Here is a 26,911-nt window from a genome sequence, read left to right as displayed (position 1 = left end):
CCATAGCAGCTGTGCCATTTTACATTCCCACCATTGGTGCACTAGAATTCCAGTTTTATTACATTCTTTCTAACACTTGTTATTTTCTGTCTTTTGGGTTTTTTAAAAAATACATTTTTATTGATGTCAGAGAGGAAGAGAGAGGGAGAGAGAGATAGAAACATCAATGATAAGTGAGACACATCAATTGGCTGCCTCCTGCATGTACCTCAATCAGGGCCAGGGATGGAGCCTGCAACCTAGGTATGTGCCGTTGACCGGAATCGAACCTGGGACCCTTCAGTCCGTAGGCCGCTGTATTCTCTGGGCCAAACCTGCCAGGGCTATTTTCTGGTTTTTCAATAGTGATGATTCTAATGTGTGTGAGGTGATATCTCATTGTGGTTTTGACTTGCATTTATCTAATGATTAGAGATGTTGATCATCTTTTCATGTGCTTGTTGGTCACGTGTATCTTTTCTTTGGAGAAATATCTATTCAGGTCCTTTGCCCATTTTTTTCCCTTTGATTTTCTGTTCTTCCCCCCCCCCCCCCCCCCAGCTTTATTGTGGTATAATCAGTTTTTGGTGACAAGTCCATATTTTAAATTTGCTTATGTTTTTGTTGTTTAGGTATAGTTCTTCATATATTCTGGATATTAATCCCTTATCAGATATATGATTTCCAATCATTTTCTCCCACCCTAGGTTGCCTTTTCACCTTGTCATTGTTTCCTTTGATGTGCAGGAGTTTTAAGTTCGATGTGGTCCCATTTGTCTGTTTTGGCTTTTGTTGCCTGAGCTTTTGGTGTCCTATCCAAGATATCATTGCCAAATCCAGTATCATGAAGCCTTTCCCTTATGCTTTCTTTCTTTTTTTTTTTTTAATTAAATCTTTATTGTTCAGATTATTACATTTGTTCCTCTTTTTTCCGCCCCATAACTCCCCTCCTCCCAGTTCCCGCCCCACCCTCCGCCCTCACTCCCCACCCACTGTCCTCATCCATAGGTGCACGATTTTTGTCCAGTCTCTTCCTGAATCTCCCACACCCCTTTCCCCCCCAAGAATAGTCAGTCCATTCCCTTTCTATGTCCCTGATTCTATTATAATCACCAGATCATTCTGTTCATCAGATTATTTATTCACTTGATTCTTAGATTCACTTGTTGATAGATGCATATTTATTGTTCATAATTTGTATCTTTACCTTTTTCTTCCTCTTCCTCTTCTTAAAGGATACCTTTCAGCATTTCATATAATCCTGGTTTGGTGGTGATGAACTCCTTTAGCTTTTCCTTATCTGTGAAGCTCTTTATCTCACCTTCAATTCTGAATGATAGCTTTGCTGGATAGAGTAATCTTGGTTGTAGGTTCTTGGTATTCATCACTTTGAATATTTCTTGCCATTCCCTTCTGGCCTGCAAAGTTTCTGTTGAGAAATCAGCTGACAGTCGTATGGGTATTCCCTTGTAGGTAACTGGGTTTCTTTCTCTTGCTGCTTTTAAGATCCTCTCTTTGTCTTTTGCTCTTGGCATTTTAATTATGATGTGTCTTGGTGTGGTCCTCTTTGGATTCCTTTTGTTTGGGGTTCTCCGCGCTTCCTGGACCTGTAAGTGTATTTCTTTCACCAGGTGGGGGAAGTTTTCTGTCATTATTTCTTCAAATAGGTTTTCAATACCTTGGTCTCTCTCATCTTCTGGCACCCCTATAATTCTGATGTTGGTACGCTTGAAGCTGTCCCAGAGGCTCCTTACACTATCCTCGCATTTTTGGATTCTTTTTTCATTTTGCTTTTCTGGTTGGGTGTTTTTTGCTTCCTCGCATTTCAAATCATTGACTTGATTCTTGCGCTCCTCTGGTCTGCTGTCGGGAGTCTGTATAATATTCGTTATTTCAGTCCGTGTATGCTTAATTTCTAGTTGGTTCCCCAATATAACATCGAGGGTCTCATTAGTTTTCTTGTAGATCTCATTAAGTTTATCGGCGGCTTCTAAACAGTTCTTGAGAGACTTAAAAGTGTGGTTCTGAACTCAATATCCTCCATTGACAATTTTGTCCTGTTTCTTTGTCTCCGCATTTTGTTATGCTTCCTTGGTGCACCCCCTAGTGGTCTTTGTTCGCAGTCTTATAGTTAAACCTTGATTGTTGTAGCTAATCCCAGGGAGGGTTTGACCTCCAGACCAAGTGGCTATGAGAATCAGCTGTGTCAGCAGTGAGAGAACTTCTGTCCTCTAGGGAGGTGCTAATCTAGCCTTTGCCTGAGGCTATCCGGCAAATGCCTCTGTGTAGGGCTTGGTCGGGGTGGGTCGCACAGGATCAACAGGGTGGGCCGGAGAGAGCAGTTATGGCGGCTCTCAGTCCTTTCCCCAGGGGCTCTGCCTCTCTGAGTCCCAGCACCCGCTGCAAAGCTCGGAGAGAAAGCTGCACTCGCTCTGACCGAAGCCAGACAGTCCCGCTTCTCCCGTTTGAGTCTGGGTCCCTAAAGACTCGCCTGTATCTGCAGCTCAGAGTCTGCGACTCCCTCCCGATTGAAAACGCCAACCGCGCCCTCCGCTGCCAGCCCGCTCCGCGCACTCCACACCTCAGAATTTGACTTCAGCACTGCGCCTCCTCTGAGTGTCCCTATGCGTTTCTCTTTCCTCCTAGTTGTAGGACTTCCACTCAGCCAGCGTTCCTGTGGTTCTGGGTGATGTCCCTTCCGTCTTTTAGTTTTACTTTTGAAGTAGTTGTTCAAAGCAGCAAACTCCGGCGTTAACCTATGCCGCCATCTTGGTTCTCCCCCTTATGCTTTCTTCTTGGAGTTTTATAGTTTTAGGTCTTCAATCCAACCTTGAGTTAATTTTTGTATGTGGTGTAAGGTTCATTCTTTTCCAGGTAGATATCCAATTTTCCCATGAGCATTTATTGCAAAAACTGCCCTTTCCCCATTGTGTGCTTCGGGCACCCTTGTCAAAGACCGTTTGATCAGATGCATGAGGGTTTATTTCTAGGCTCTCTGTTCTGTTCCATTGTCTGTATGTCTTTCTTTATGCCAGTATCACACTGTTTTGTTTCCTGTAGCTTCGCAATATGTTGTAAAATCAAGAAGTGTGAGGCCTTCAATTTTTTTTTTCTTTTTCAGAGAGGAAGGGAGAGGAAGAGAGATATAGAAACATCAATGATGAGATAGAATCATTGACTGGCTGCCTCCTGCATGCCCCCACTGGGGATTGAGCCTGCAACCCAGGCATATGCCTTTGACCAGATCGAACCTGGAACCTTTCAGTCCATAGGTCGACGCTCTATCCACTAAACCAAACCTGTTAGGGCGAGGCCTCCAATTTTTATCTTCTTTGCAAGATTGTTTTGGTAATTCAGGGTCCCTTGAGGATTAGTGAAATACTTGAAGCATACATCGTATCTGTTTTTGTGTTCATGTTATATTTATTGATAAGAAATGCTAATGAGCTGAGTTTGTGGGAGATACCAGAAGTGGCCAGGACAGGATTCAAGTGGACAACTTGTAACTGATTTCATTCCAGTTGCCCTCCCTCTTGATAACCAATTGCTTCTTCTCTAAAACCAAGATTTGGGAGAATCTCCAGCCGTTTTCCTCAATAAATTATCTGCTTTCTCTTTCAGATCCCCACAAAGTTAAAAGAGGCATTGAGAACTGCCAAAGAATGTATAGAAAAGAGACTAATTGAAGAACAGAAACAGGTAAATCTCGCATAGTTGCTCATTGCTCTTTGATCTTTAAGTATTGTCACCCTCTGCCTGGAATTCCTGGTGATTTACTTTTTTGTTTTTGTAATCCTTACCCCTGAGGAGTGAGGATATTTTTTCCATTGATTTTTAGAGAGAGTGGGGGGCGGGGGCAGGGGAGAGAAGAGAGAGAGAAACATCAACGTGAGAGACACATCGATTGGTCACCTCCTGTTCATGCCCAGACCAGGGTCAGGAATTGAACCCACAACCCAGGCACATGCCCTTGAATCGAATCCACAGCCCTTCGGGCCATGGGTCGATGCTCTAACCACTGATCAACCCGTCCAGGGCCAGTGATTGCTTTTAACTGATTGTTCGTGCCACAAGCATTTCTTGCATACTTGCTCCGAACCAGGCTCCAGGCACAGTGCTATGAGACAGCTGAATCCTTCGCTGTCCTTCCTTGAGGAGCTCAGCCTGTTGGGAAACAAGCAGATCCATACAGGGTGGCCATCCTTTGTGATCGGGGCAGGCTGGGTCGTGGTGGGCACGCATGGTCCGTGCTCAGAGGTGCTGGGGACCACACTCATCTTCTGTGTGTGAGAGGCGGGAAGGAGCTGAGGGAAGTGAGAACGGTCTCCTCCCTCAGGTATACCCTTCTCCCAGACATCCAAGCTTGACCTTGGAGCAGGGAAAGATTTTTCATCCAGACAATTCGATTTGGCGAAACCATTAGGTTTTTGTTGGTGTAGGATACGCTTACATTTGTGGCGAATTGCGTTCTCTTAGATTCACCAGCATCGAAGACTGACAAGAGCTCAGTCGCACCATGGATCTGAAGAAGAAAGAAAAAAGAGGAAGATTTTAGCTCGAAAGGTGAGCCTGCTGTCTCTCTGTGTGGAGAAGAGTTCTGGGTCCCACCTAAAGAAAGTTCTAGGCTAATGGTGCACATTTAGTTAAGGGCGGGTTTTGTGCTGTATCTCCTTGAAAGCCAAAACTATTTGCAGATGACTGGTTTGCAGCTTTAAAAAAGGAGCTACATGCTATCAGGAAAGAAATGGGCCGTAAGTTTCCTGGCTGGCTGGGCTGGTTATGGCCGAATGTAACTGGGGGCAGTGATTGGCCTGAAATAATAGCCAGCAGGATTGTGGTTATTTTCCCCTTTGGTTTTGGCTTGTGACTTCTTCTCGGTATTAAGTTACCGAGTGTGTGGATATGACCTTGCGTGTGGATAGTTTAACTGCATGCCTAGAAAATATTTTTATTCTAACTCTCAGCTTCAGTGTGTTTACTCTTTCTCTCCCCCCCTTCTCTTTCTATTTTCAAAGAAGTCAAAACGATCTGCTATTGAAAATAGTGAAGAACATTCAGCAAAATATAGCAACTCCAATAATTCAGGTAACTGGTTATCGATTGTAGTGGAGCCAGCACCCAAAGGCCAGGACCAGGGGTCTGTAGTTGGTCGAGGGGCCTTGGGTTCTGGTAGCCAGAGTGTGGTGACAAGTGAAGAAAACAAAAGCATTCTGTCCCTAATGAAGGGTACGGCAGCATCATGGCTCACAGAACTCGAGTGCTGGAAGGGACCCTCAGAGATCACTGGGTCAGCAGCCTCTTCTCTAAGGGCAGGACCCCAGAGTGTGTGGGATAGCAGAAAGCATTGTTCCAGAAGAGTGGGTGGTGAGAACACTGTCCTGAGCAGGCAGTCATCCCTGCCGCTCCTGGCTGCCCCGCACCCGGCCCCACAGGCTTTGGGCCTTAATGTCCCCCTCTGGAAATTAGGGCCAAAGTGATGATCCCTTGAGACCTTCCAGTTCTCCTCCCCGTGAATCCCTGGAAGGCCAAGGGAACAGGGAGGTTTCTTTAGGCTCAGGAATAGCTTCATATACTTTTTAAAAAAATCCTCACCCAAGGATATGTTTTTTTCTTTGTTTTATTGATTTTAGAGAGAGACAGAAACATCAATGTGGGAGAGAAACATCAATCAGTTGCCTCCCTTATGTGCCCTGACTGCGGTTGAACACGCAACCTGAGAATGTGCCCTTATTAGGAATCAAACCCACAACCATTTCGGGGCATGGAACGATGTTCCAGCCAGCCAAGCCACCAGCCGGGCTAGCTGCATATGCTTTAGGCAGGAGGAGGACCTAGCAGAGAGAGAGAAACTGAACACACAGGAGAGCGAGTAATGGGGCGAAAGGCCTTGACGGCCCAGGACTCAGCATCAAGAGCCCAGCTGGCAGTCTCAGCCTTGGAGGAAGCCCATCCATCTCTTCCTGGAGGCAGGAGCCAGGGCGGGCAGGTGAAAAGGTAGAGGCGTTTAAAGGCAGAAGGAAATTGAGAGCATTCACAGTTCATGCGTTCTCAGGTCCTCTCCAGGAAGTCAGGGAGGAGGGCCTCTGCTGGAGGGAAGGGGAGAAACGGGGTGGGGGGGGGGGCACACAGGCAGACTAGCCCCAGCGAGAGAATGCAGGTGGTGTGGGCGGAGCTGGGAAGTAGAAGAGTTGGGAGAAGAGGGGACTCCACAAAGAAGGTGAGAATCATGCTGACACCACTGCCTGCAGAGTCCAGAAAAGGGCGAGGGGGGCGGGTGCTACAGGGAAGGGGAAGGAGGGAGGCCAGGCCCTGGAGGTCCCAGTGAGGACCCAGGCAGGCTGCACGCGTGTGGAGGCTGAGAGGAGAGAGGGGCTGGAGGACGCTGTGGCCTGTGGGCAATTCCACAGTTGGAAGTCTCTTTTCTCCATGGTGGATGGGATGGACATGGCCAGTCACTATCGTCCCTAAGACCCATATCTCCAACCAGCATGTCTGACTGCTGGTCCTTCTGTCCAGCAGCCACTTTCTTACAAAGCAAAGAAAGCCTGACTGTGTTTTCCACCTTCCTGAGGCACCGCCTGCCTGCAAGGCCCTGTGCCAGATGGGGCAGATGGGGCCCCAGGGACTCCAAGCACGGCTGTGCCCTCCGGAGTTTAGGAGAGCAAACAGCAGTTGATGGAAATGTGCAGATCTTCTCCAGATCCCACGGGATCCACACGTTCAATCTTCTCCCCATCACCATCTGGGCTGGCACTGCCAAGCCGTAGGAAACAGGGCGGGCTGAGCTTTACCTCCTTTCCCAGTAAGATGCCTCATAGTTTACAGGGAGGTGAGAGAAAAGTGGGAATAGTGGAAAGAAGGGTGTGTGGTAGGACATTTCTCCTCGTGCCCAGTGCCTGTGCCACGTCGGCATGTCCTGTGGGTAGTGGGGGAGGGGATGGCGCAGGCTTCCGCAGAACAGCTAGCGGTTTCCCGAGGGCATGATCACAGCCCTCGCTCAGCTGTGGTTACCCCCTCTGCGTGGGGAGGCTCTCATGTGGGAACCTCTGTCTGCTCATTGGGCTTCTTCCATGTGAGGCCTGCAGCGTGCATTCTGGGGGTTGCTGAGCACTGGGGAGATGCTGGGAACTTGGAAATATTTGAAATACAACAAGGTGACTGGGTACAGAAAATGCATGCAACATAGGGGCGTATGCACATTGTTTTAATGTAAATACGGGTATTTATTGAATTTTGGGTAAGAAAAGGCCTGGGAAATCCACACACTGAATGGGCTGCCCCTGCCTAATGGAATGGACCTGCGGATGAAGTGGAGCTTTTACACAGCATTGCTGGGTGGATGCTGTGGGAACTCACTCCTTGGACGGCCCCGCACCTCTCTGTCCCAGCATGTCTCTGACATGCTGAGGCACTGTCGTTTGTCCTTCATTTCCCAGGGGAGGGGCTTGGGTCAGGAAGAGGGACTGCAGCCAAATGCATAGCTGGTGGGTTTGCAGGGTTGGTTTCAAATAAGCAAGCTGTGGGGGAGCAGCCCAGCCCTAACCTAGCCCTGTGCTGGCGTGGAGGCCTGTGGTCCCTGGTCCAGGCCCTGGATTCTCTGTCCCTCCTCAACTTTTAGCACAGGCCACACACCAGCCACGGGCGGATTCTCTGACAGTGGTGGGGCCAGCGGGCCAAGCTCCAGGTGTCTTTCTTTAGTCCCATACGCGTTTCTGTGTTTTCTCTTAGCAGGATCTGGGGCCAGCTCACCTCTCACATCTCCGTCCTCGCCGACTCCGCCCTCTACAGCAGGTTAGTGATGGAGGCAAAGTAGCCTGCTCCCTCCTGCAATCCACCCGCAGGGGGAGCCCGGCTTCTCCTCTCACCTGCGCCCAAGCCTTTCAGGGTGGGGCCGTGCTGGCCTCTGCAGAGAACCTGAGGAGTGCACATAGCAGTGCCATCGGGAGAGCGGAGGGTCTGCATTTACAGACTCGGGTCTCCTGGGAATGCAGTGGTTGGTTTCAGGGTCACTAGCCACCCTCTACCCCAGGCTTCTCTCTCTGCCGAAAAGCCGCCTGCAGGGCTCCCCAGATTAGAGCTCCTTTGGGCACAGGCTCTGGGTCCACGTGGCTGAACACAGAAGTCACAGCGGACGCCCAGGCCCTGTCCTTCCCCAGCGCTCTCCTCAGGGAACCCAGACATTATGTGGGTTTTGTCACAGAGCAATACTGGGGAGACGCCCAGGTGTGGGAGGGGAATGGTCGCGGCGCTCCTGGGTTCCTGATAACTGTCATCCGGGTAGTCTGTGGCTAGCCTTCGTGTCACCTGTGAACTAAATCAGATACTACGAGTTTTGTTGGGAAAATGTAGAAAAATGTTAACCCAGGAATACTTACACAAGTCTCTGATTCAGTGGTGTGGCCTCACAATGCTAGCTCCACTCCTTTCGTTTTGAACTACTACCTCTCTCCTCACCATTTTATAAGCCCCATAAAAACACACTGGAGTCCCAGTATCTCGTTTGTTCTTAAATGAGCCAGATGTTCTAGATGCCAGCGGAGCTGATCTGCCCCTCAGCTTGCCGCTGGGCGTGGGAGCGGCTGCAGCTACCTGAAGGAGGTCATTGGCTGCGGCTGATGTGTGAGTTGACAACAGCATATGCGTTAGGTTTAAGGCGGCACCTGGGAGCTACCAAGTGCATCACTGCTCGACTGCTCTCCCACGCTTCTCTCTGACCTCCCTGAAAATGGCGAGCACGTGTAGGGGGACTGGTTTGAGCAGCTCACTCTGGCCATGGTGTCGTCCTGGCTGGCGGAGGGTGGTCACTGGCGGCTCGCTGCCGAGCATGCTGGAGCCAGCACCTATTTCAGTAGCAAAGTACCTGGCTCGTGGGGACAATGTCCCTTTCCCCTGTCTGACTTTGTCAGCAGGTTTTTACAAGAAAGCCCCCAAATATTGATCAAGACAGAAAATAGACTTCTCTGTCTTGTGTAGAGGTGACCTGTGTCGGCTGATCACAAGTTTCTGGAGAGCTGCTGCCCAGGTCATGTTGAGCCACTTTCTCCTAGACAGGATGTGCCTTCCACACCTCTTAGGTATAGTAAGGACAGCGGGGAGAATGGACAGCGAGGCTCCATGAGCTCTCCTTTCACAAAGGCGGTGCCTGTTGGAGTGCAGAGCACTCGGCGTGCATGGGATGTGATCCTGGGAAGTTAGTGCTAGTTCTATTGTTTAAATGTCTTGGGGAATTCAGTCTATTTTGATTTTTGTTGTTGTTAATCCTCTAATTTACCTGTGGTTTGAAGGGAACTATCTCCTACGTAGCAGGTTTGCATGAGTGGGGGGGGGGGGGGGCGTTGAGAATGAGAGGAGAAGGAAAAGAAGGATCTTGTAGTTTGAGTCAATGTTGGAAAAACATAGAGTGGGAGCAGTTGGGGGGCTTCACTTTAAGATAGATCTGCTCACAGATTTGATAATATTTATCTTGAAGGGGAGTCCTAAGAATTCAGAGGGAAAACACAAGTGAGGCCCCAAGCACAATGCCTGGCAGACATGAGACATCCCCAGCAAATATTGCCTCCTTCTTCCCTTTATCTCCTTTAATATTTTGTTGATGGAATTACCAATTCGGCCCCCAAAGACTCCACTCTGACCTCTGCTGGGCATTTATTGTAATGCATATCATAAAAGTGATAACTAGCCCTTGACTGTCAACCTACCATCTGAGGCTCTCTGTGGGGCACACAGTGAGTTTATTCATTCGGTTACTCCAGAGGCATTTGTGGGGAGCCTGCAGCATGTCAGGCACGGTGCTTGGCCCTGGGTCACACAGGTAAACAGACAGGCAAGGCCCCAGCTGGAGCGGAGTCACGTTTCCAGCACCTGTCAGAAGCCCCAGAATGATAGACACAATTCAAGCAATTGCATTCTCCGGGGCCCAGCCAGGTCATTTTTTTCTCCCAATAGTTCCCTTCCTAGAGAACCCACCGTGGACTGTACCATGGGAGGCGTGCGGTCAACCCTGTGGGTGGGTTTGCTTGGACTTGCTCTGCCTTCCAGGCCTCTGCCCGGTGAGAACAGACTGTCAGCCCAGGGTGGCAACTTCTGGCTCCTCAGCCCCTGCCTAGAGGGGTCCTTCCCCCCAGGCTGGAGGCCGGCTTCTCGCTGGGCTCAGCTTTCTCGCTGCCTCCCTGCACGCTGCCCACCTTGTTGCTGGAATCATTTACTCCAATTGATGTCTCTGCTTCTAGGCCAGGCTTATGGTCTAACTAAATCAAGGAGAGTGTCTTTCAACTTTCTGATGAAATCCGATTTTCTCGAGAAATGAAGGAAAATTCTTCATTTTCAAGGGCTAGTATAAAAAAGAATTCCCTGTTAAAGGTGGCAACTCAGTGTGGGAGCTCTTGGGAATTATTCCTTGGGCCAGGAGCCTAAACTTGAGAGCCACCACTCTACTCTGTTCTGGGACCTGGACAAGACACTAACCCTCCCTGTGTCTCAGGTTTCCTATTTGTAAAGGAGGGTAATAGCAGTGCCTGCCTCATCAGGTTAGTACGGGGATCCAGTGAGGACGAGGTTAGGGCAGTGCCTGCACACAGGAAGCCCGCGGCATACTGAGTTCCCAGGAGACCTTGAATGAGTCACTTCTCGTGTCTGGGTTTCCTTACCTCCTTCGTAACAGACAAGAGGGTGGGAGTGACAGGATACTGTCTCCCAGTTCCTTCTAATCAGGCTCCCTGTACAGCTACTGTGAACCCTGCCTTTGACAGTTTGCACAGCAATAGCTCAACCTGGGCAAGTTCATTGTCACAGCATTGCCTTTTTTCCTGAAAGAGCACATGTTAAGCACATTCATGGTAGTGAACCCGCACAACCAATGGGTCCAGTCTGCCTGTCACTACTTGAGCCAATTAAGCAGAGACAGGGTTGAATCATATATGAGCGTTTATTCCAGGACTGCCGACAGTATGGGAGAGCAGCAGGTCATCCACAAAAATCTGTCCCCCTGCCCTCCATAAGCCAGCTGCTTATATAGGGTAGGGCACGGATTACATGGGGAAGTAGGGATTACAGGCATGGGGAGTAGGAGGCTGGGGTGGGACTCCACTGTTTGGGCAACAAGGCTGTCAATCTTTCCATGATAATAGGCAGTTTCTGAATGCACATTCCAAGGTTGACTCCAGGGGGCAAAGATGACTCCCAGCCAGGTTAGAAGGTACTTTCTCTAATCAGAACAAAACAGTCCAGGTTAACAGGGCATGATTAATATCTCTTCTTTCTTATAACTAAGAGCTAGTCCCCGATATTCTATTTGTGCCCCTAACAGTAGTTGAGGGTGGTCCTAGCTCAGTTACTTTTAGGATGGGGCAGAGGTGACAGATGTTTGTGAGTGAAGTGGCCGTAGTCTCAGGAGGCCTTTCCAGCGTTTGTATATACCAGGGGTCCTCAAACTTTTTAAACAGGGGGCCAGTTCACTGTCCCTCAGACCGTTGGAGGGCCGGACTATAGTTTTAAAAAAAACTATGAACAAATTCCTATGCACACTGCACATATCTTATTTTGAAGTAAAAAAACAAAACGGGAACAAATACAATATTTGTATTTGCAGGTGGCCCGGGCCGTAGTTTGAGGACCCCTGGTATATACTATAGGGACTGGGGCCTGTCCGGGTGTGTGTACCTCCCTGCCCTCGGGCCTCCTCTTGAGGGCCTCACCAATTTGACAGGAGAAATATCTTTCCCCTCAGTCTGCCGGCACTTCCAGCAGGTGGGGTGCGAGTCTCTAAACCTCTTTTTCAGTGAGAACGTTCCTAGCACTTTGTTTTCTGTGAAAGGTTATGTTTCCTGCCTCTAGAAGGTCACTCTTTCCCAACCTTTCAGACCTCACGGACCGCCAGTTGGCGACCACTGATTTAGAAGGTCCCAGTTTACACAAAACAATATTCCCTTCCACCCTCCCTTTGGGAGCAGGCAGCTTTTGCAAAATATTGTCTTTATTTTTTTAAAAAACAGGTTTGCAAAGAGTATTTAGGGAAAGCTAAGTAAGCAGGAGGACCTAGATTCTTTTGTTTTTAATCGTATTTAACACATTTTGAGCACTTATTCTGTAATAGGTATTGTTCTAAGTGATGTGTAGTCATTGTTTCATTTGATCCCCATGAATACCTTTCTATCCAAGGAGAATGGATTTTTCTGGTGCTCCATTTTACAGACAAAGAAACTGAGGCTCTAGTGGGGTTAAAGGAGTTTGGCCAAGGTCACACAAGTGGGGGATGCTAGAGCCAGGATTAAAATAGCTCTGTCTTTGCTCACTTACCCCACGGCCTATGGGTAAGCGCTGTGCGTGGTTGGTGGGAGAAGAACCCTGAAAGCAGAGTCAGAAATCCTAGGCCTGGTTTGTGGCTTCACCACCTTCCAGCTGTGACCTTGGACGAGTAATTTGCATTCTTCAGAGCTGCCTTTGGAAAGATGTCCTGGTCTTGACTAGGTAGATAATGTAGAGGACAAGGCTTTAAAAGAGGTCAAATGCTATCAAGTATAAGCGATGGATGTCCTGCAAGAGAATCCTAGCCCTTCTTGCTGGCAGTCTGTAATTTTAAGCAATAATTTTAAAGAGAGAGGGCTGACAGTGTGTAGAAACCCAGTCTGTAAGAATGAGTGGAGAGAGGGAAGTTTCCTATCTGGACGGGAGCTGGAGGAGGGAGAACAGAGCCTATGGCCCTGGGTGACTGAGGACTTGAGTAACAGGACGAAGGGTTAAGAATAAATAAGGCACAAAAAAAGAGATGAAGTTGTTGAGAATGTTGGACCAGAATTTGTGCCGCCAAATCCAAGTCTGAAACCCACTTTAGGTTCAAAATCAATGTCTCAAGCCATAAGGATGTTTATTAAAACCTACACAACACAGAGCAGTCACCATCTTTGGGATGAACAGGTCTGCCCTGCAGTGCTGCTCTCCTGCCCGCCCCAGCGCCTTCCACGCCCAAGTGTGGGGCTCTCCCCAAAGCCCTCTGCTGGTGGGGTGGGCGTGGGGCTGGGGCTGGGGCTGGGCAGTGTCCCCAGCACCCTCCCTGCTGCACCATGTGACCTGCCTCACAGGGGCCTCACTTCCTCTGGGCAGCGGGCAGGTTGGTTCGGTGGGGACTCCGGGATTCGCTGTCAGGGACAGTGTTCTCTCTTAAATTTCACTTGCAATCTAGACAGGAAGAAAGACGTTGGCCTTGGTTTGTTTGTTCTTTCATAACGGTTTTATATCTTACGTAAACTATTGCCACCCACTGCCCAGTTCAGCCTCCAGCCCCAGCAGCCTTCAGGGGAGGGGCCACCCGCTCCTGCCCAGGCGCTCCACCTTAGACCTGCCCTGCGTCCTTGCTCTCCCAACTCTGAAAAGATGTCTCCATCTTATTAATTAATTAATTAATTAGTTTATCCTCACCCAAAGATATTTTTTCCATTGATTCTAGAGAGAGTGGGAAGGAGAGGGAGAGACAGAGAGAAACACCGATGTGAGAGAGACACCTCAATTGGTTGCCTCCCTCACGCCCCTGACCAGAGCCCGGAGCCTGCAACCAAGGTACATGCCCTTGACCAGAATTGAACCCGGCACCCTTCAGTCTGCAGGCCAATGCTCTGTCCACTGAGCCAAACTGGCTAGGGTTTCTTTTTTTAAAAAATTAAAGAAATATATATTCTGATCTCAGAGAGGAAGGGCAAGGGAGAGAGAGATAGAAACATCAATGATGACAGAGAATCATTGATTGGCTGGGGATTGAGCCCACAACCCGGGCATGTGCCCTGATTGGGAATCTATCCAGTGGCCTGGTACATAGGTCGATGCTCAACCACTGAGCCACACCAGCCGGGCCGTGTCTCCATTTTAAATTATAGAACATTTTCTTGGAAAAAGTTATGAGTTCTAGTTTTTCTCCCCTCTTATTTAATAAGAGACCCAAGGATACTCCTAGTGCTCATTCCACTTTTCAGGGAAGGAAAAAGCTTCCTGGGTCTTCTGAAGGGAGTGTTGTGCTTGTCAGTAAGTAAAAATAGCAACCAACTGGCTCCAAAGAAGAAAAAGACCACAAGGAAGAAAGCGACTCATTGGTTACCACATTCGTGTATTTGCCATGTTCTAAAAGGGTCACAGTCGTGTACTAGCCAGTGCATCTCGTGCTTAACTTACATGTCTCCTAGTTTGGCAGAGAATAACCAGCATGTGATTCAGACTAATATTTTGCTGTCTCTTACTATTTGATTAAATGACACTAAAATCTGAATAATGACTGTGTCCTCTCTCTCTTTCTCTCTCTCTCTTTGCTGTTTTCAGTAGAGCATGCGCCCTTTTGAACGTGAGTTTTTGGTAAAGTAAACGATACTGATCCCTCTCACTTTAAAGATGCTGTTTCTGAATGTGAAATGGGACCCAGTACATCTAGTCTCTGAAGTGATGAACAAATGGGGAAGGAGACCTGAGACCATTTCCTTCACTGAGCATTAAATGAAATGCAGCATCTTTAAAATGCACCCAAGTGACTTCATTTACCTTCATTTCATTTCCATCATGACCTTCAAAATCTTCCTTTTCACTCTGATTTTAGTTTTAAAATACAGCTCTAAAACCTACAAGTCAACTGTATGGCATTTTGGTATATTTTAATTTTGGAAACTAGGCTCTCAGAGTCCTGTCCCTGTAAAAATGTTGTTCCTTGTTACTCTGATGAAGGGGAAAGGGTGCTGGCAGTTGAGTTCTTGGCTATGGAGAGAGAGCTTATTGGGAAAAGCGGTTCTTTTTCACATCCTTAATAATTCTTGAGTTAGGACGTGACTGCAGCCTCCTCGTCTGTCTGAGACAAAAGGTGAAGGCAGATCCCAAGAGCTGGGGCCGCCTGCTTCCCAGGGTCCTGCTCTCCATTCCCTCGAGGGTAGTTGGCAGGTCTGGTGGCTGTGTGGCCTCCCCACATCTGTGTGTGGACCACAAAGGAACACGGACTCACAGACACCTGTAGATTGTTAAATTGGCCCAAGGCAAGGGGACCCACAAGGCTGGCAAGGATGTTTCTAACCTACGCTCTGGTTGCAACCGTCGGTGGCCTGTTCCAGGCCTCGGTGGGATTGCCAGGTACCCATTTGGTTTGGTGGATGGGACTCTGGGGAGGGTAGAGTAGTTGACTCTTGAGGTTTTTGTCTAAGACAAAGTGAGACAGAGAAGTCAGGCCTGACTGGGTTGTGATTGTAGACAAGCTGTCTGGCACTTCCTTCATCCTGGGTTGTTGCAGAGCACGGTTTCTCAAAGCTGTGTGAGTTCAGTTAGTAACCTAACAGGGAAGCTGTCCGTTGTTGTCTGTGGCCTGGGGATAAGGCTGCGGAAGCCTTTTGTTGGGCAGGAGCTCAGTCACATTTGAGGAATGGGGCGCTCAGGTTTGTCACGGGCCAAAGAGCCAACTCTGAATTGGCCCTTGTTACCATTCCTCCCCTCCTCCCTTTGTTACCAATGTGTTGTAGCTGAAGCCCCAGTGAACTTTAAAGGAAGCTTGTGGACTATAGAAAAGACAAAAAGAAGTTGATGGGCCTAGAGTCAGACTGGGAGTCCCGGAGTCTGTGTCCTTGCCTCCTCCAGGAGGCCTTCTGACTCCTGGTCCTCCTCTCCCCTCCCCGAGTGCTCTGAGCTGGCGAGTTGGGTTCCCTTGTCCTGATCGTACACATCAGTATCTGCCCCAGGTGTCGCAGGCCCAGCGAGGAAAAGTGGACGTCATGGGATGTCAGGCCCTGCGATTGGTCATCCCTCTGTGGGCAGACATCAGGATGACCTTGGGACCTTGCTCTGTGCTCCTGGATGAGCAGCCTCTCCTTTCGCACAGCCCTCAGCTTCCCATTTGCATTGCAGACACAGGTTACCCTGTGGCACTTTGGACAGTGTATTTATTTATACCACCTACATATTCCAGGAAATTCACTGCAAGTGGTAACAATCTCAGCCTTTACTTGGAAATGAAGATTCAGTTACAAAGGCCACCCCCCAACTCCCAAACCTTGTGGTGGTGAATTTGCATTTTTAATTTTGAGCTCCTGGTAATGAGGCCAAAGTCAAGGGTTGGTTCCTTATGAAGACCAAGCAGTTTTGTCCAGACGGCGGCCCATTGCTAGCCTCCCAGGATCCTGGGCCGGAGCGGCCTCCTCTCTGGATGGCCAGTTCCATGTCGTGAGGACACAAGTGCTGTTGCAGTCCAGACCCGGTCTCATCTGTAACCCACAGGGACTCTTCTGCCAGGTTCAGAGCACAAAGCCGGAAGGCAGAGGCGCCACTGCCCACCCATACATGTTAGGCCCTGAACATCAGTCCAGATTCTGCTGCCCTTTTCTGGTCATTGCATGGCAAGTGGGGAGGGAGGGGACCTTGGTGCTGCTCAGTCCTCCAGGCTCCGTGCTGCAGTTCAGTTCCGAGAGCTTTCAGAGGCGCAAGCTCCCTTCCTCCTGGTTTTTCACTGGTCTCTGTCTGAAACGCCCTTCAGAGGAATGCTTGTATCACATACCCCAACACTCGTTTTACGTTTCAAGTCCCTTTTATCTTTGTAACCCAGTAACATAAAGCCAGGGACATTTTCCCACACTCCACCTGACATAATTGAATTTCATTCATTAGTTGTTATTGTATAGAACAAATAGAAACCACATTTTGTTCATTTGTCTGTTTAATGTTTGTTTGTATTGCTCTATCATTTGAGAATTCCAAGACTGTAAAGCATGAGTGTGTGTGTGTCTGTGTGATTCTTTAATTTCAGCTGCCTTAGGTTTGGGTAAAGATATAAAGAAAGGTAAGTGGTTTTCTGTGAAACACAAGATTTTAACCATTGCCTGTCATGTACTTACCTAAGTATTTTATTGGCAACCCTGAACCACTCATCCATATAAATGCACGGGGTGATTGGTATGTTTACCTGTTAACACCACAGCCCAGTAGCAGTTGAGGGGGGAACCACCTGGCAGAATGGTGTAGCCCTTGGAAGGGGTAGAGGGTAAGGCTCGAAACAGGTGGGTGGAGTCACTGAGAGCTGCAAGGTTCCCAGGAAATGGGGCAATGAACTCTGGCACAGGCAGGTCCCTTAAGGCAGGGCTTTTTCTGTATTCAGTCTTTTTTTTTTTTTTTTTTAAATATATTTTATTGATTTTTTACAGAGAGGAAGGGAGAGAGATAGTTAGAAACATCGATCAGCTGCCTCCTGCACATCCTCTACTGGGGATGTGCCTGCAACCCAGGTACATGCCCTTGACCGGAATCGAACCTGGGACCTTTCAGTCCACAGGCCGACGCTCTATCCACTGAGCCAAACCGGTTTTGGCTGTATTCAGTCTTTATTTTGTCCTGGGAGAGCAGTTCATTCATTCAGTCAGAACATTCAAGTGCCAAATGTTTGTGTGCCTGGAAGATAAGGGAAGTTTGAAACACATGTCTAGCTCCCTTCTTGCCCACCAGGGTAGAGCTCGACATTCCAATCTCTCCTGATGCTTTAGCGAAGATACAGGGTTAGTGCAGTTGTGTCTGTTCCTGGGTTGGGCCACAGTGGAAAGAAGGGAGCTTGGGGAGGACTCCTCTTCGAGAATCCCATTGCTGGGAAGAGAGAGTTCTGTGCCCTCTACTGTGCATTGCAACAATTATTAGCTTTTTATATTTCTTTAATGCATCCTAATAGGAAATGATTATTTGAGATAGATGCCCCTGAGGAACCCATAACCCTGCAGGCACTGGTGTCTTGCCAAGAATACTGAGTGGTTTGTCATTTTATATTAAATCACATCCTTCAAATATTGTGTGTGTTGAAGCATCTAAAGAACTGTTCACCCCTTATTATTAATTGACTAGAGGCCGAGTGCATGAATTTGTGCATGGGTGGGGTCCGGCCGTTCTACCCCGACTGGGGCCCATCGGGCTGGGCCGGCTGGCCCCTCCCCAGATCGGGGGAGGGGCGGGGGTAAGTGGGGACAGGGCCAGCCAGGGGGAGGGGCCGCAGGCAGTTGGCCGGCCCACCCCACCCCTGATCAGGGTGCGGGGGGGGGCAATTGGAGGCCAGGACAGCCAGGGTGGGGACGCTGATCAGGGCCGAGATCAGGCTGGTTGGCTGCTGCAATGTGTGTCATAGCCACTGGTTGTTCTGATCGTTCCGCTGTTCTGGTTGCTGAGCTTTTAAATATATAGATATTCAGGTAGCTCAACTCTGCATACAGATGTTTACCTTTTTTTTTAATCCTCACCTGAGCATATATTTATATTTTTATTGATTTGAGAGAGGAAGGGAGAGGGAGATAGAAACATTAATGATGAGAGAGAACTATCAATCGGCTCTCTCCTGCACACCCCCTACTGGGGACTGAGCCCACAACCTGGGCATGTGCCCTTGACTGGAATTGAACACAAGACCCTTCAGTCTGCAGGCCGACACTGTCCACTGAGCCAAACCAGCTAGGGCCAGATGTCTGTCTTTGCTAGCTCGGGAGTTGGTGGGCCTAGTTAATGTAGCTGATGGAACTTTTCTTTGGGGATCATTACTAAAATTTGGAAATGGAGTTAGAGCTTCATCTATCCTGAGAGAATGTCACTATATAGTTTCATGTAATCTGTGATATTGTCTTTTCACACATGACTGTTATTTGGGAGAAATGGCAACCTTTCATTAAAATTCCCCTTTGATGCTTCTAGCTTTCTTGTTCAGTATTTTAAAAATCATGCAGTACTGGGCATCTTGCCCCTCTGAGGGAAAACACTTTGTCTCACTAAAGTCTGTTCCGCCCAGGACTGAGCAGTAGCATGCATGCTGGTTTGGAGGTGATGCTGACTGTCCCTTTTTTTTTCTACAGGGATTTCCACATTACCTCCACCTCCTCCACCTCCGCCTCCACCACCAGCAGCTCCCTTGCCTCCTTTGAGCACAGAGGTAGCCACACAGCCGCAGCCCCAGGCTGTGAATGGCATGAGCCGAGGGGCCTTACTCAGCTCCATCCAGAATTTCCAAAAAGGAACTCTGAGGAAAGCCGAAACCTGTGATCATAGTGCTCCTAAGATCAGCTAAAGTTTCGTGTTTACACTTGGAGGGAAAAGTTGTTCTTTTTTCTACACACCTCCAACCACTAAAATACCCTCTTCCTGGATGAAGAACTGCTGAGCCAGTACAGCCATTCTGTTTTGCAGATGCTCATGTAAGTGGCTTTTCAAGAGGGAAATATTCAAGTAGATGATAAAATCAGGCTGGCATTGCTGCCTTAAGAGATCTTTTGCTCCTTTATTACTATTTTAAAGGAGTTGTTCATCCTCTAATGGGCATCTTTTGGGAGCAGCAGCATATCAGAATAAATATTTCTACCAACTGAAATGGACAAAAACAATGACAATATTCAGTCGCAGCAGTGAATGGCCTTTGTATTGCAATCCTTCCTATGTCGTCAGGCAGCTCCTAGAAACGTTCCTAAGTTTATTTCTCTAAAGCATTTTCTGGTTATTCTTAGATTGTAACTCCCATACCTGCTCCCTTAATTTCATCTTAGACATTAACACAGTAGTCCAAAGCAACTGAGTCAGAGAAGCACCTGATGTCTTCATTTTCCCCTCCAATAGGATGGGGAAAATGTGTATTATTCTCTAATGGGAATACCGTTGTGGATATAGAACTTGGGCTGCTAAAGCAACTACTCTAGACTCCTATTTCCTTATAGTTAGAATGCATTGAACAGACAAAACTGTCACCATCAGAAAATGCTCGTCTATTAGAGGATCTTACTCCTGAGCAATTAATTTTGTGTTTTATGGGGAATTATTGTTACAACATAAGCGAATTTGGCATTTATAGAATTCTGACTTTGGAAAGGTTTATTCAAACACATCATCTTTAAATGTTACTCGTTTATTAGAAAGATCCTTTATCTTATAATTTGCTTAATCCTTAAATAAACGGCACTTTAAAGGATTATAAGTAATCCATTTAAAACTTAAAGTACACACATCAGTGTTGGTTACTATGCAGAGAGAATGTCATTGTCTATAGTTTCATGTAATCTGTGATAAATATGTTCAGCTGTATTTTTTATTAAAATAAACCATGTCAAGAAAATGGGTTGTCTATAGCTTGGCTAAATATTTTATTATTTTAAAATACATTTTTATTAATTTCAGAGAGGAAGGGAGAGGGAGAGAGAGAAACATCATTGATTGGCTGCCTCATCCAGCCCGCAACCGGGCACGTGCCCTGACCAAAATCGAACCTGGGACCTTTTAGTCCTTAGGCCAACACTCTCTTTACTGAGCCAAACCAGCTAGGGCATATTTTCCCTGTTAGTAAGCAATCCTGTCTTGCTGTTTAAATTAGGCACCATTTGTATGCTTTTATAACTAATTTAAACCTGTCTTTTCCATTGTAACTTCTGAAGAAGGCAATGTATAGCAGGTCTGTTTTTTGGCAATAGAAAAATACCTGACATGAAATTTGCTTTAATTTTAAAGGGAATCTGCCCTGGCCAGTGTTGCTCAGTGATTAGAGTGTCGCCCCATACGCTAAAGCAGTGGTTCTCAACCTTGGCTGCACCTTAGAATCACCTGGGAATCTTTTTAAAATCCTGATTTCTAGGCCTCATCCTCCGGAAATTCTGTTTCTTTGTTACTGATGTTGTGGCCCCACCCCATAACAAAGAAACAGAATTTCCGGAGGATGAGGCCCAGAAATCAGGATTTTAAAGATTCCCAGATGATTCTAAGGTGCAGCCAGGGTTGAGAACCACTGCACAAAGGGTTGTGAGTTCGATTTCCAGTCAAGGGCATGGACCTAGGTGGCAGGTTTCCCACCCTATTCAGGACAGGTGTGGGAGGCTCTCACATCTATGTTTCTCTCTCTCTCTCTCTGTCCCAACCCCACTTCCCTCTTTCACTCTGACTAAAATCAATAGAAAAAATATCCTCAGGTCAGGATTAACTCTCAAAAATAATTTTTAAGGGAACCCTATTAGAATAGGCATGGACAAGGTTGATGTGGGCTAGGAGATTAATGATTTTAGATGACACTAATTTCTTTTTTTTTTTTAATATATTTTATTGATTTCTTACAGAGAGAAAGGGAGAAAGGGAGAGAGAGAGAGAGAGAGGGAGAGAGTTAGAAACATCGATGAGAGGGAAACATGGATCAGCTGCCTCCTGCACACCCCCCACTGGGGATGTGCGTAACCCAGGTACATGCCCTTGACCGGAATCGAACCTGGGACCTTTCAGTCCGCAGGCCAACGCTCTATCCAATGAGCCAAACCGGTTTCGGCGACACTAATTTCTTAATAGAATTTTAAAACTTTCACCCCATTTATTTTCAAGAATATAAAAATACAATTAGTCATAGTTAGGAATTCCTTTATTCCTTATCAAAACAATCTAACAGTAAATGTAGATCATATGCTTTTTTTCTTTACATACAAATTGTCTTTTCGTATATATATATGTGTGTGTGTATATATATATATCTTTCATCAGGACTCTGCCATTCATACTTTGTCCTTCCATTGAGAGGGCAAAATTTTACATTAGTCTTATTCAAAGAAATAGCAATTGTAACAGACAAAAAAAACAGGCATGGAGTCTAGGGCAGTAAGAATGGAGTTTTCCACTTACAAGTACATTCTTCCCAGTACAAAAACATTAAGGACTTGTAAGATCTTACCCTTCAATCCAGGTAGTGTCAGCAAGTATTTAAATAAATTCCAATGACTTGATATTCAAGTCCAAACTAGATATTCAATGTTTTCTTTATTGCAAATATGATGTCTTTAACCTGAGGTACAGAGTTGTCTTCTAGAATCTTTGCATAAGGCATAGGGACATCAGCTCCGGTGACACGAACTGCAGGAGCATCCAGGAAATTGAATGCAGGGCCTAGGAGAGAAGGAGTAATGAGAGCCAAGAAAAGCCAGCTGAACACCAACACCTTCGCACAAAAGGTGTGGCCACCGCCGAAAGACAAGAATCTAAAGGAATGTTAATGCTGGGGATTGTTTCTGGTTTTGCTTTTTAAAACATTTACCCAAAGAAAAAGTGCCACGCTGACAAATTGGAGGTACAAGTCATTTGGCCTCTCCTAGCTTTTAATCTCGTTATGCAGTATCAGGGTACACAGTGTATACTGTAAACTATGACTATTAGAACTAGTTTTTCTGAAATACCTTCCATGATCCTGGCACAAATTTCAGCTCCTACTCCAAACTGCGGCCACCCTCCTTCCACAGTCACGAGATGATTGGTCTTCATGACACTGGCTTCTATTGTTTCAACATCCATTGGTCTGATGGTTCGCAGATTTATCACCTAACCAGATAAAGTGAGAGAGAAGCTTTAGAGAGCCCCTGCGTCGTAAATATAGTCTTATCCCCATAATACCACTTTAGGTTTCCTATTCATCTTTGGGTCTAGGAAAATCTAATCTGCCTATTCATAAACAACATGTAAGAGGGAAAATTTAATTAAAACAAAAATCTTTATCTCTTACCACAGCAGCTGCTGTTACCTTACAGAATTCACTTATCCCCCCTTGACTTTAACTTCCTTCTCATCAAAATAATAACTGCCCGGCCTGTGTGGCTCAGTTGGTCAGCTGGAACCATGAGGTCACGGTTCAATTCCTGGTCAGGGCACGTGTCCGGGTTGCAGGCTTGGTGTGCAGGAGGCAGCCAATCAGTGTTTCTCACCGATGTTTCTATCTCTTTCCCTGTCCCTTACACTAAGTATAATTCTCACAACCACCCTGATCGGACAGAAAACATACTATCCCCACTCTGTTCTCTGAAGCCAGCTCTCCCTCAGCTGTTTTCTTTCTTTCTATAAAGTTTTTTTTTTATTTTTTTACAAAGAGAAGGGAAAGAGGAGGGAGGGAGGGAAACATTGATGTGAGAGACACACTGATTTATTGCCGCCCACATGCACCCTGACTGGGCCAGGGAATGAACCTGCAACCCAGGTAAATGACGAAGAGCTGAACCCATGACTCTTTGGTGCTCAGCTGATGCTCTACCAGTGAGCAGCACTGGCCAGGGCGTGGGAAACACCCAACCAACTGAGCCACACCAGCCAGGGCCCTCAGCTGTTCTTTCTAAGCTCCTGTCTGTCACTCCAAATCTTTTGAGATTAGGGTACGTAACTTGCCCAAGTATAACAAGTGCTAGTGCTGGTTATAAAAGGGTTCGACTCATTGACTTCTATGTTTCCCCTTCTCCCAACCTCCAGTTCCAAGGATGGATCTTAAACTTCAAAACGCAGGACTATTCTAAAAGATCCAGAACCTAGGTGGTAAAAAAACTATGTATTTGAAAAGCAGATTTCAGCTTTAAGCAGAGACAGAACTGAGTGACAAAGCAAGATTTTACACATCTAGTTAGCCTGTTTAGAACTCAAATTCCTATTTTTGGGTATTAAATTTAAAGGGAATCTTTCTGATTCTTTAAGAACAAGTGAATGTCCACTCACCTCACATTCAATTCCCTCTTTAGATAGCACTGTTGCAGCTTCTAAGCAGTGTCCCACAGGCCTTGAATGGGCAACTACAGTTATGTGTGTCCCTGAAACAAAGTGGCCACAGATCAGAAGTCACGTTGAAACTAAGTTTTTATAAAATCTTCAACTCAGCTTCATTCTAGTAATATGAGGCATGTGGCAACCTTCCTAGAAATGAAATACAAATCTACTGGATTAAGATTTAGAAAAACACAAGTGTATGAGCAATTGGGGCATGATATATTCTTATCTTGACTCATTTAATACTTCCCTAGTCAAAGTAAAGGGCAATACAGTCTAGAATGAATTTGAGTAACACAAACAGGCTATAGTACAAATAATGTTTAAATGTATACTAAGTTTTCTTACCTTGCCTTTCTATTTTGGCTTTTCCAATAGGAATCAGAAAATCTTTTGACTGAGCTTCTGGGGGAAATTCAAAAGCAACTCCATACATCAATTCATTTTCTAGCATCACCACTGCAAAATACAAATATTTAAAGAAAAGTAACTATGTGACTAAATATGTACACACAACACTTTCTTTTCTGAGAGTATGTCTGTTCAAGCTGGGGACAGTGAAACAAGGGCTGAGGACAAGAAGCAAGAGGAGACTGGGCAGGGCTGCTCTGGCTCACGGGAAAGTCAGAGAAAAGGGGGCCTTGGAGACAGGTTCAGGGGGTTAGCTGGGGACACGCTGCTGTTGCCCATTGCTCCCCTGGGTGCAAGTCTTGTGGGACCCATAGAGCTTAGGAGATGCACCCCTAGAGGGAGAAGGTGGCATGCTCCCAAGAGGGAGAGCGCCACTACCAGTCCATTTTGTGAAGCTTCACTGTGCTGATTAAGAAGCCTGTGTCTACCGTGGCCAGTTTCCCTGACGATGGTTTAGGTATTGACTTCTGTAGTCTGCTCACTCCTAACTTTATCTATGAGGTTACACCAGTGTTGTAGGTACATAGTAGGTGTCTCCTTTACCTAACAGCCCCCATGTGGTCAGAAATAAGAAAAACAACATTTTTTACTTTCTTCACTATATCTGTAAATCATTAACATTTTATGGTATGTCTAAGCCTAACAATCAGCTTTTATTGGTGCCTCCCATGCAAAGATTTCATTTTAGTTCTTGAATGTTCAAAAGAGACCCAAGAGCTCCTCTGCTGACCTGGATTGTTATCCCGAATGGCCGATTTAATAAGTCCTTTCGCATCCTCTGCGTTCCAGGGGCTGACCACCTTCAAGCCTGGGCAGTGTCCATACCAGGCAGCAAAGCACTGTGAGTGCTGGGCAGCTACGCCTGCTGAGGCCCCATTGGGCCCCCTGAAGACAATGGGCACAGACTGAAGGCCCGCTGACATGTAGTAGGTCTTGGCGGCTGAGTTTATAACCTGGTCAATGGCTTGCATAGAGAAATTGAAGGTCATAAATTCACAAATGGGCCGCAACCCAGCCTGTCAAATCAAAAACACAGATGTTAAAAAGACTTAAAACAGCAATGAAGAGGGGCAAACAACCACTCCGCTCCCCCAACATTCAAATAATGTTTTCAAAAGGTTATGTTAAAAAGGTTTTCCTCCACACTTAAGATGAGATTCAGAAAGATTCATACCATAGCTGCACCTACGGCAATTCCAGCAAACCCCATCTACAAAATAAAACACAAACATGTGAAAACCCATAAAAATTATAACACTGCACCCTTTAGCGGTCAGCTTCCTGATGGCAGGCTCACCTCAGATATGGGGGTGTCTATGATCCTCTTATCTCCATATTTCTTCCATAGGCCTCGACTGACCTAAAATTAAGCAGTGACCCCATTACTTTATAAAGTGTACCTGGGAGCCCGGTCATCACCTCAATTTTGTTCAGCTTTCCCGTATCTTGGTTACCTTGTAAGCCCCATCATACTGGGCCACTTCTTCCCCGAGCAGAAACACCTTCTCATCTCTTTCCAGCTCCTCATCCATACCTTGATTTATGGCATCGCGAACTGTCACCTGTCACAGGTATGGGAAGAGTCGATGAGCTCCAGGATTTTGTAGGGTGCTATTGAGGTTCTCCCCCTTCACAACACCTAGGCTGCCCACAGTATGGAATATAAAATTATTTCTAGAGCAGGCTTCTCTTTAAAAGGTCAATTCTAAAGAAATACTTCCATCACACGGAACTAGTCTGTGATTGGGTGTGTTAATGAGAAGTTTACGGACGCTCTGCTTGATATGCACAGGGCTTAGGAGATCTGCCTGCTGGCCGGCCAGTTCAGAGGCGAAACTTCACAAGCAGAACGGACCCCGGGTGGTTTTACTCCCCACTTCAGGGAACTGTTAAGGAAGCCCAAATAATTCTACATATTCAGCACTTGCCAGGCACTGCCACACACCTTGCCTTCAGGACCTAGGAAGTTATTTTACTACATAGGTTGGTAAAATCCTCTAGTAAAAAAAAAGGGGGGGGGGGAGTCCTCAAAAAGCTGAACATAGAATTACCATATGATCCAACAATTCGCCATCCCTCCCCAAAAGAACTGAAAGCAGAGACTCGGCTTCTTGCACAACCATGTCCACAGCAGCATTATTTATAAATCCAAAAGGTGGAAACAGCCCAAATGTCCATCAACAGATGATTAAACCAAACGTGGTGCATCCGCACAATGGCCCGGCACTCGGCCTTTAGAAAGCCTGGAACCGTGTCCCCGGCTACTGGCTATGCGGAGTGGAAGGAGCCGGGTGAAAAGGACGACTATTGCCGGAGGCCACGTCCAGGGCGCGCTGGGAACTGAGACGGCAGGTGCCGGAGAAGGTGGCGGGGCCGCGGGACGGGGCGTCAGTGTTTAGCAAACGGGGCGATGGCTGCCGAACACGGCGAATGGTCTTCCTGCCGCTGAATACTCCCGTTAAAGCGCTTAGTTTTGTTACGAACATTTTGCCACAATTAAAATAAAGGGGGAAGGGAATCAGGGGGAAAGCGTCCAGTCCAGGGCCCTCGGATGGGTCGCCCATCGCCGGGGCAGCACGCCGGGTTCGGCGCGGGGCCCGGACGCTGGGCCGCAGCAGGCGCAGCGCGAGTCCCCGGCTGGACGCGGCTCCCAGGCCGCCGCCGCCGCCGCCGCCGCTCCCCTCGGCGCCCACCCGCCACCGCGCAGGCGCGACCCCGGCCGCCACCGGGGACGAGGGCCCCTGCGGTGTCCCGGCGTTACCTGCAGCGCCGCCGGCGCCGTCCGGTGGAAGCGCCTCCTCAGCAGCCCCGAGACCTGGCGGGGAGAGAAAAAGGGCGCTCAGAGGGGGCGACAGGGACCACGCAGGGTGGTCGGGCCCGCCGCTGCCGCCTACCTGCTCCAGGGGTCTCCGCACCAGCGCAGACACCACCGCCATCTTAACCGTGTCCTCTAGCCGCCGCCGAATGACAGACAACACAGCGGGGCTGCGACGTCGTATAGGGTCCCGCCTCCCGCTGG

General features: G+C 47.4%; 2 protein-coding genes across 11 annotated transcripts in view; one reads left to right on the top strand and one right to left on the bottom strand.

Annotated features, from left to right (window-relative positions):
• The window catches only part of PXK (PX domain containing serine/threonine kinase like), a 77,291-nt gene extending 57,239 nt beyond the window's left edge, over positions 1 to 20,052 (top strand). For 2 of the 10 annotated variants that reach the window (XM_059663133.1, XM_059663130.1), the window contains 5 exons: positions 3,601 to 3,678; positions 4,456 to 4,542; positions 4,995 to 5,064; positions 7,708 to 7,770; positions 18,804 to 20,052. In XM_059663133.1, coding sequence (XP_059519116.1) covers positions 3,601 to 3,678; positions 4,456 to 4,542; positions 4,995 to 5,064; positions 7,708 to 7,770; positions 18,804 to 19,015 — 510 coding nt within the window. In that variant the 3' untranslated portion in view covers positions 19,016 to 20,052. Of the gene's footprint in view, positions 1 to 3,600; positions 3,679 to 4,455; positions 4,543 to 4,994; positions 5,065 to 7,707; positions 7,771 to 14,280; positions 14,303 to 16,732; positions 16,770 to 18,803 lie in introns of all 10 variants that reach the window. The other 8 variants (XM_059663139.1, XM_059663138.1, XM_059663137.1 and 5 more) reach the window with 8 other exon arrangements.
• Positions 20,053 to 21,313: 1,261 nt separating this feature from the next.
• On the bottom strand, positions 21,314 to 26,873 carry PDHB (pyruvate dehydrogenase E1 subunit beta). The gene is made up of 10 exons (XM_059663141.1): positions 26,787 to 26,873; positions 26,654 to 26,707; positions 25,347 to 25,454; positions 25,190 to 25,252; positions 25,067 to 25,102; positions 24,623 to 24,908; positions 23,830 to 23,940; positions 23,434 to 23,525; positions 22,137 to 22,278; positions 21,314 to 21,849 (listed from the first exon to the last, which is right to left on the bottom strand). Exons 1-10 carry the CDS (start codon positions 26,826 to 26,828, stop codon positions 21,704 to 21,706), a joined length of 1,080 nt encoding a protein of 359 aa, XP_059519124.1. The 5' UTR covers positions 26,829 to 26,873; the 3' UTR covers positions 21,314 to 21,703.
• Between the last annotated feature and the right edge of the window lie 38 nt (positions 26,874 to 26,911).

This window comes from Myotis daubentonii, chromosome 14 (assembly GCF_963259705.1).
Source record: "Myotis daubentonii chromosome 14, mMyoDau2.1, whole genome shotgun sequence".
In the NCBI taxonomy this organism is placed as follows: domain Eukaryota; kingdom Metazoa; phylum Chordata; class Mammalia; order Chiroptera; family Vespertilionidae; genus Myotis; species Myotis daubentonii.
Note: the sequence above shows the minus strand (reverse complement) of the source record. Positions and strands in the feature narration are given on the sequence as shown.

Bases quoted from the DNA above. Each gene is read 5' to 3' on its own strand.
- PDHB (XM_059663141.1), bottom strand. From the start codon at position 26,828: ATGGCGGTGGTGTCTGCGCTGGTGCGGAGACCCCTGGAGCAG. The intron at 25,103-25,189 runs GTGAGCCTGCCA...TTTATTTTGTAG, and splicing joins TAGACACCCCCATATCTGAG to ATGGGGTTTGCTGGAATTGC. The intron at 24,909-25,066 runs GTATGAATCTTT...TTGATTTGACAG, and splicing joins TTGCCGTAGGTGCAGCTATG to GCTGGGTTGCGGCCCATTTG.